This window comes from Sipha flava, unplaced genomic scaffold (genome assembly GCF_003268045.1).
Source record: "Sipha flava isolate LNK unplaced genomic scaffold, YSA_version1 132_pilon_pilon, whole genome shotgun sequence".
NCBI classification, from domain to species: Eukaryota; Metazoa; Arthropoda; class Insecta; order Hemiptera; family Aphididae; genus Sipha; species Sipha flava.
Genome location: NW_020271758.1, coordinates 714,576 through 724,271, shown reverse-complemented (window position 1 = coordinate 724,271; position 9,696 = coordinate 714,576). Strand labels below are relative to the sequence as shown.

At 31.9% G+C, this 9,696-nt stretch overlaps 1 protein-coding gene across 1 annotated transcript in view; it reads left to right on the top strand.

The window, feature by feature from the left end:
* Nucleotides 1-5,111, top strand: part of LOC112679228 — a 6,614-nt gene extending 1,503 nt beyond the window's left edge. Inside the window, exons 5-10 of the mRNA XM_025548945.1 lie at nt 2,315-2,692; nt 2,767-2,953; nt 3,031-3,362; nt 3,685-3,930; nt 4,235-4,366; nt 5,034-5,111. Coding sequence (XP_025404730.1) covers nt 2,315-2,692; nt 2,767-2,953; nt 3,031-3,362; nt 3,685-3,930; nt 4,235-4,366; nt 5,034-5,111 — 1,353 coding nt within the window. The remainder of the gene's footprint in view (nt 1-2,314; nt 2,693-2,766; nt 2,954-3,030; nt 3,363-3,684; nt 3,931-4,234; nt 4,367-5,033) is intronic.
* Nucleotides 5,112-9,696: the final 4,585 nt, after the last annotated feature.

The window sequence follows — 9,696 nt, the reverse complement described above, 5'->3', positions numbered from 1 at the left end:
TTATTATTATTATTATTATTATTATTATTATTATTATTATTATTATTACTATCATTATGATTATAGTTATTGTTATTATTACTTCACTATAAACAATTGCATATTGATAACAATAACTATAATACTAATAATTAGGGCTCGGGACTTCTAGGAACTTGCATGATTTTAAATAATTATTCAAAACATAGCTAAGTAATATATAAATTTGTTTCATTGCAATACAAGTTAATATTTAAAATTTATATTTGCGTATTTTGCATATTTGACCATTTTTCATTTATAAGTGCATATTTGACCATTTTTCATTTTATAAATGCAAATTTGACAATTATTCATATGGAGAAGTAAGTTTTTAAATTTTATAAAAAAAAATTATGATTTATTTCTTCATATATCACGCGACTTGAAACTCTAAGTGTCTTATTGGTGAACTAACTGAATGCATTAAAATAATTAAAAGTACAAAAAACGTATACATTCTGCAAAAATTGAAGAATCTGCACAAGCTAAGGCTAACTACAAAAAATATCGAATATTTTAAATGGAAAAATGAATCTATAGATGGATTGTCTGCAGATATTAGTAGTAGTGACCTACGATTTTTTTAAGTTTGCACCAATAAGTTCCGTAGACGTGTAACGTTCCTTTTCTAAATATAAAAATATTTTGGCTGATAACAGGCAGTCATTTAAATTTTCCAACTTAAGAAAATATCTTATAGTCCAATGTAATGCTCAAGGTTAGAAGAATTATAACTATATTAAAAATAAAAAAAATGTTTTCAATTTAATTTATTTTTAAAACCATTTTAAATATTTTGTTTTTGATAAAAACTCAATATAAGATAAAAACAAATTTGAAAAAAAGAAAAAATTATCTTAGATCATCATATCTATCAATATAAAAATATTATTATAATTTATTACTAATTAATTTTTTATAAATGCATATTTTAATAGCATATTTATTGATTATTTAGGGCATAAATTCATACATATTTTAAGGTTTATAAGGGCATGAAGTCCCTAGCCCTACTAATAATAAACCGTCCGGAAAGTCGACGTACATTTTGCGTTGTAGGAAGATATGTTGAAAAACCCACTGGCTGATCCACGTTCAATTAATAACTGCGGGCACCTACTTATAAAGTGTTTTGACATAATTTCGATTTTCCTTATAATTATTTTAAGATATTGAATCAGACCCTGCATATTAATTTAATTAAAATAAGTGAATATGAACTTAAATCGAATACAACATTTAGCAAGGTTTTCCGTTGTCTAGTCAGTACTTGATGTAATCCGTCGAAAAATTGAAGAGCCCACAGGATCGAAAAAGGGTTATTTGTTTTTCGTAATTTTTCAATTCATCAATTAATTTTATTTAAATTTAACGAATTGTACAACTTAATATGACATAAGAAACAAAAGACATAATCGATGTTTCTTTTAAATAATATTACAAAGATTATAGAGAATGTACACTATTATTTTTTAGTCCGTTTATATGTACATTTGATCTAGAACAGCGTCACTCATCCTTTTTTTCATTCACATAACTCCTTGACCTCTTGCCATTGTTTTATGTACCCTCAATGGTCAATTTGTCAATTTTAACATAAGATTGATAAGAAATTACAAGATCAGTTTTGTTGGAAAATATTTAATTATGAAGTATTTATTTATTTTAATCAGTATGCGCTGTATAATGTATTTAAAAAAAATTTAATGTACATTTTACAGTTAAATTTTTATTGTGAATCTTGAGATTGTTTGGTAATACTTAATTTTTGAAATCTGGTTCCACAGATGATTAGTATACTCACAAAAAGTCTATAACGATGTTTGTTTTTAATGAACGTGTATAACGTGAAAAGACTTTCCGCACATACAGTGCTCGTTATCAAATACTTCATAAATTATTTATTAATTCAAATACATTGATTATTAAATTTTCCGCCATCATCCTTTTTTTTCCCTGAGTGTCCTCGCATATCTTTGTGCGGGTTACCAAAGGTTCGCGTACATTGTGTCGAGAAGCGCTGACCTAGAACAACGATTTTATTTTGCGATCTCATATACAATTGTTCTAATCGCACAAGGTATTACGTAAATCAATTGTACTTTCGGTCCTGCGAGTAAAAAAAGTGTGTGCAACTAAATTTGTCGTAAAAGAGATTTTTAAATGAGATCCTAAACAGTTAAATGAAAGTCGTGTAAACACGTAGAATATCGAATTTTTAGTTTTCGTGCAACATTAATCCTGTAATTATTTTTTAACCGCTCTGTATATTAGCTAATTGCTGTTATTCTAGTCAAATTTAATCGACCATTTCGAACCGACCTGCCGTTTGGAATCAACGCATTTGTCGCCGGATCGAGAAGTAACTAAATCGAGCCAATCGCAGCGGACGCAATCGAATTTGATCCAGTTGCTGGATAAAGAGCAATTAAAATACAGGCACGCGTGTTTGCACGAGTCTATGTTGCGGAAAGTCAACGTGTTCGATGAACAGATTTCGACGGCGGAGAAGATGCGTAAAGACCAGCTGCTCGCCGTTACATTTATTGATTTATTCGCCCTGTCGCTGAAAGAGGAGATGATGATCCTGAGAGTTTTTGATTTAATCGAGGACGAATACGAGTACGCCACTAGTCTGCAAATCCTGAAACTGAACAGCATAGTGGAAAAGGTAAAACGCGTTGCACAAACGTTCTGAGAGTATATCAGAATACCGATCATAACTAGGTTCATTTGATTCGGTAGATAATGTCGTTACGGGAAGACATACGGTATTACAGCAAGAAGATCGACGACGAAAAATTCGAGCTGGACGAGGTTATTAAAACGTTCGACGGGGAAATTCAGAACACGAGTTTTACAAAGTATCTCTTGAAAATCTTTATGAAGAAGTACAAGCCACCCAAAGTGAAAGTCCACCGCACCAACGACGGTAAAGACTCGACTCGGGTCGCCATACGAATATAATTCGGTAAGTTGTCGTGCTGAATGGAACATTTTCTGTTTCAGAATCCAGTTCGTCTTCCTCGTCGGACGATTCCGATAGCGAGTCCGATGGTAAGTCCGAAGAGGATGCACTCGAAAATCGGAGTGCAGAATCGAATGTGGCGGAAAATGAATTCGTTGAGTTCGATGAGAACGTAAAACCGGAAGATTTAGAGCAAGAATTATACGAATTGGCTTTTGTGTTGAGGTCGAAACGACATGGACTCGAACAATCCATACTGAAAACAAAAAGTGAATTGGAGCAATCGAATAAAAAATTAGCCAATACTTACGAAGAGATGGACGTCACGAACAAAAAATTGGAACAGGAAACGGCAGAATTGAAAACGTACCAGGTAAGAGATTATACGCAATACTATGCCAACTCGTGTATAATACGTTATATATCAGTTGTTATCGCTTAGGCTTTCTAAAAATTGATTTGATCGCAATACATTAGTAATGATACTTCGTCACCAATGTGTTGAACTTTCGATTATGATTACGTAGGTTAAAAAAAAATCGAAATTGAACGACGTCGAAACGACGGTGCAAATAAATAAACATCGAATATTGATCTATGCACCGTTAGAAGATGTTATCCTGTTTAACAATCACGTTTTGTTACAAATGAAAAAAAGTATGGTCGAATACAAAAAAGAAATAAAAGACTTGAAGGATATGTTCAATGAAGAACAAAAAACTGTTTATAACTTGTCCGCGGAGAGAAAAAAATTAAAGTGCGTTTTGAGCAGTGTCAAAGAGGTCCTCAAGACCGAAATATCAAATAAATTCAGATGGGAAACCGATTGGGGTTTTCTCGACGACATGGAAATGGCCATAATCGATACTATGATTTTGAATCATAAGTCAAAAATAAATATAAACATGAACACAAACCAACGAATTGTCAAGGAGTTGCAAGTGAGTGTATTGCTGATTATCGTAAAAATTGTCTACGCTTTACAGTAGATTACCATTTCCGAATGGATAGCATGCGCCCAAATAGTTTTGTTAAAAAAAAAACACGATATTGATTGGTGGAGTTTAAACCAAACGAGTGTCCATTTCAGTATACGACTAGGACGTAGTAATTTCAACGATCGTTTAATAATCGATAGGCGAACGGTGACACGTAAACATTTAGGTTTTGTTCCGTTTCGCCGTGTCTGTACAATAATAATTAAGTGCTGGCGTGTCGTTAATAATCGTTCGGGAACCGTTTCAGAAAGCAATCGAAGCACTGGAACAGAAAGAGAAGGAATTGCTGAAATACCATATTTGTAATACGGATAGACTGGTCTTCATGATGCACGAAAGAAAACAGAAGATGTTGTCTCTCCAAAGCAGTACAAATGGAGTAAGCGTATAGACCCTATTGTTTTCATAACGTTTACGTTACATTGGTACGCATCGATTTTGTGGTAACCGCGAAGTAGTTACCAGGTTTTGCACGTGGTCTCAAAAAATAATACTGTTTAATAGTGTCCATATAAAATGTAAAATGACGATTTATACGATATTATTTTGTTATCTTTGTGCAATAATTAGGTTTTTTTTTTTATTTTTATTCGTCCTGTCTATTTTTAAGGTTTATATGTTATTAAAATATCGGAACTCCATTTTTCAAAGTTACAAAACAGTGTTTCCGCGTGTCCATTAAAATCTACTTCTACTTTGTATCAACTCATTTAATTTGTTTTAGTTCATTGAAAAGAGGTGTATTTATATTTCGGTACTATTATTTTATATTTTTTCTTTTTAAGAATAACAATAATAAATCGTTTTAAATTAAATATTAGTCGACTTTTTTTATTTTTGTTCATATGCTTTTGTATTAAACAAAACGAAAATAATGATATTAAAACAATAATGATTAATAAATCTGTGTGTTCTCACATGATGTGCATTGGACGTTTTGATTTTTGATATTTGTTTTATTTCTCAAAATTTCGATTTGTGACAATATTGAAAACTCTATGATTATTTTACTATTTGTAATTTATGTTTTCTTTTTTCCCTTTTAGAAAAAAGTTGAAATGGGCCGCCAATTAATAAGAGAAGACTATTCTTGGTACAATAGTGTGAACAAAGTAAATGTCTAGATTATTTATTTATGATTAGAATTAAATTGAAGTTTATAGGTATAATTTTTGTTTTTTTTTTTTAAAAAAAACGGGGAAAAAATGCTTACTACAGTCGCCATAATGTTCCTTGCTTCCTCCAAAATAATTATGTCTTCAGCGCTACTGATAAGTTCATGAATGTTTAAATTATTTTCTTACAGATTAGCATTAAATATAATTTCAACACGGTCAATGATATTACATTGGAAGAAAATTGGCACCAGGTGTTGGACGTATACAAAATGCTTTTAAAACGAAAAAAAGATATTTGCAGTAAGATATTCGTGTTGCTGCAGAGGAATGAAGTATTGAATCAATTTTCACCCGACAAGGAAACCGTTGACAAAGTGCTGGAATACGGCTTAGAGGAATCTTACCAAGAAGTTGTGGATCAAATTATACCACAAGTTGAACAGGTCTTTGCAGAAGGGGATGAGATGCCACCGATTTCTGAACATCATGTTTCAGAAGAGATAGGAGAAGACGTTTTTGAGGAGACGTCACCGAACGTTGAATACTATGCGGTGGAAGACTCGGAAGGAAACGTTTTCGACGAGACAACACAAAGTATTGGACGTCAAATTACAGAAGACTTTGAAGAAGAAGTTGACAAGGAAACCGTTGACAAAGTGCTGGAATACGGCTTAGAGGAATCTTACCAAGAAGTTATGGATCAAATTATACCGCAAGTTGAACAGATCTTTACAGAAGGGGATGAGATGCCACCGATTTCTGAACATCATGTTTCAGAAGAGATAGGAGAAGACGTTTTTGAGGAGACGTCACCAAACGTTGAATACTATGCGGTGGAAGACTCGGAAGGAGACGTTTTCGACGAGACAACACAAAGTATTGGACGTCAAATTACAGAAGACTTTGGAGAAGAAGTTGTCGACGAGATAATGGACAGGAAGCGAGATGGTGAGTCCATTAGTAACGAGTTGGTTCGTAGCGATAATATGTTGGTGGAACAGAAGTGAAATCACTGAATCTCAGAACGAGTGTATGGATTAATAATAGAAAATTGACAGAAAATCACTACCCGTGAGACATGAATGCTAATATGCAGACGGGGTTATCAATAATCAATGCAAATAATATTATAACGTTTTTTCGATAAATTATATTTATATTTTTACTTAACCGTCATAAATTCATTTATTACAGAAAACGGTGAGACCAAAATCACTAACAAAATCTGTAGACTACAGTCAGTATGGTGTATAATATATATATATACAATGATGTAATTGAAAAAATAATTACATTATCATGTATATTATTTGACTATAAGAACTATTGTGTGCGTAGCTATAATTAAAATATATATATATATAAAATTATAAATACTTTTCAAAAATATATGGAATCCGAATGCATTGAATGATTAACTAAATATTACACACTAATACAGCGTTTCTTAAAATGTGTTCCGAGGAATCATAGGGTTCCGTGGGACAATGTTATGGGTTCCGTTAGATTGTAGGTGATTATTGAGAAACTTATTTTATATTATATTTGAAAAAAATAATATTTCATATTTTTTAAAAAAAAAATTGTGTTTTAAACTAATTTTAATAAAGAGTAATCATTAACAATATTAACAGTATCATTAAAAATATTTTAGAGTATTGGTTTTCCTATATTTTTTGTTTTTTAAAAAAATTATAGTTGAATTGGAATTAAAGACATTAGGGTTCCGCGAAATACAAACTATTTTTTAAGGGTTCCGTGATTGTAAAAGTTTAGGAACCGCTGCACTAATATGTATAGGTGCAATTATTAGTGCTGGATCTGAGAAATTTGACGCCCGGGGAAAATAAAAATGCGGCGCCCTTATGTAGGTGGAAATCAGGGTGTCAAAAGAAAACAAAAAGTATAATTTTATGTACCAAATATTTTTATTGAAACTTTTGTTTTCATATATACCTAATTCATATAGTACAGAATGTGTCACGTTTAAAAATCATTAGTTAATATAAGGACAGAACTAAAAATATCTTGGTTACTTTAATTTTTCAAAAAAAATTGTATTTCTAAATATTTCTAAATTTAAAAATTATTTTTTCTTCTATTATAATAGACAAGTAGTTACGTCTTGCTTGCTCTGTAACATATCGCTGGTATATTTTTATTAATTTTAGTTTGTTAAACTTTCGTTTAAGCGTAGTTAAAGTCACAGACACCGTGTGATTTATTTGGTAAGAAACTGATATATTTGGATATACATTTTGAAATTTATTTTTATGGACAAAATTCAACATTTCAAGAAGCTCGCTTTTATTTGAAACATGTAATTTGCAAACATGCTCTTTTAACCTTTGTTTTTCTGAAATGAATTTAAATCTGTCGAGATAATTTTTATATTTATTGCATAAGTCGACAGTAGGAAAAGAATAAATTATTGTTGGATTTAAAAATTAAAAATCTTGAGCAACATTTTCCATTAATTAAAATATTTGACCAAGTCCTGTTGCGATATTGTTAGATATTGACATTACGATGTTTACTGCGATCGATGGTTCTTTTCGTGTAGATATTTCGAGTCGACATACCGTGCAGGACCCGGACGTGCAATCCGTTTCGTTTTGTTCGTGGGCGCTCCGAACACACTCCCCCACGATGGCGGAGATCGCATGTAAAAGACCGTTGTTCGTTTCGCGTATTGTGTTCGTTTGCATATCGTCCACGTATTGTGGGTGATTGTAAACTCGGCCCATTTTTTTTTCAGGTAAAAATAATTTAAGTGTAAACTCAGCCCGAGGTTTTTGCAGGTAAAAATAATTTAGGTGTTAATTCGTCCCGGATAAAAATGTACATTTGTATAATTTTCTTATATTTTTGAGAACCATTTAGCATTACCCAGAGGAAACCATGAGAAGGCGTTGTATATATTCCTTTTAACATACTGAATATCACTTGTAGATCTTGAGCGTCAGGTATATTGCTTACTGCACTACAAAAAAATTAGTTTGTTGGCCTATTGCAGATATCCTCAGTTCGTTTGCGTTTGGCCACGGTGGTAACACATTGTCGTTGTAGTACTTGGTACCTGATAGGTTCATGCAGATTACAACCGACCTTTTTTATTACTTGAAATTTCCGTGCCGAGTTTACAATCTACCTACTTTATTACCTTTATTACTTTATTACTTTATTAATCGAAACTCTAAAAAACAAAGATGCAAAAAAAAAAATAGAAATATTGATCTTATATATAAATCATAATATTTTAAAATGTTTGATTAAAAAATTATTCAAACTAACAGTTCAGTTGTAGCAAAAATGTAAATATGTATTCCGTGTAAAAACATGTAAATTTGTGAATATGAATAGTGTAAATAATAAATAAAAGTATGTACAGTATCAAGGAATGTAGGGAAAGAACCGCTACGTGGTACATTCTAGGCAACAGTGGGCAGTAGCTTTATTTTATGGTAATTAGTAACTACCTTCTGGCTAATCTTTTCTAGTCAAATTTTTGTATCTATAATTAGTGTGCTTTTATTTTTTAATTTTTCATACATAAATGACAAATGTATGTAAATTTTTAGTCGCCTCAGTCAAAATTGAATCCCAAAACCGCCACTGCTATTTATACCAAGTCGGAGATTCCCACCGCCGTTGCGAACGAAACTAATAACACAGATATATACTAATTAATTATATATATATATATATATTATTATATACTAACCAATCATTATGTCTAATATTTGGTCGTCATCGCACACGCACACACACAACAACGTCGGGGTACACGTGCGGCCATAAATATTTTTGTGGTTACGGGAAAGTACGCGCGGCGTGTCGTACCAGTTACCGACGACGCGTCGGTTTTGCGACGGAATTACATTTCGACTATTTTTAACCATGCCGTTAAAATCTCATAGATCTGTAATCGGTTCGGTGTTTTCACGTACGTATTGCTGTGCGGCTAATAGGTATAACAATTATTGTTTTCGACCGTTTGATATTTGATAATTGTTCGAAGATACATTTCGAAATAGATCGGTCCAATTGTTGCGGACGAGTTACGGTTAGGTTACGACTTAAGGGGCCTCGCTACGGCTATTATTTAAGGGGCTATTATTTAATTATTATTATTTTACGGCTATTATTTATTTAAGGGGCAACATTTAGACAATTTCTAATATCGTCACAGCCGCCCGAGATCTTTGTGTTAGTTGTAAATGATTGTTGATGTGCGTAAAATTCAAGCCGGTACCGCGCTCCCTTCCATACTATCAGTGCAGGCAGACGTAATCATGCTATTATTATAATCGGTGTTGCGTTGAATAATTTCGGAGAATTATTTTTAGGTTCATTGGTTTATTACAATTATCAGGTATTTTGTCAATCAGACGTGTAGTATGCTATGAATTGAACAAAATGTAATCGAATTTTCAACTACAAAATAACTTCAATTTTTTTTAAATGTTGATTTTCTTTGTGAAGTTCTTCAACAAAATTCTTTGAAAATTAACTCCGCACAAAAAATGTCTATTACTATATAAATTACTCTATATGTTTTACTTAAAAAAATGAATAATAAATACATCAT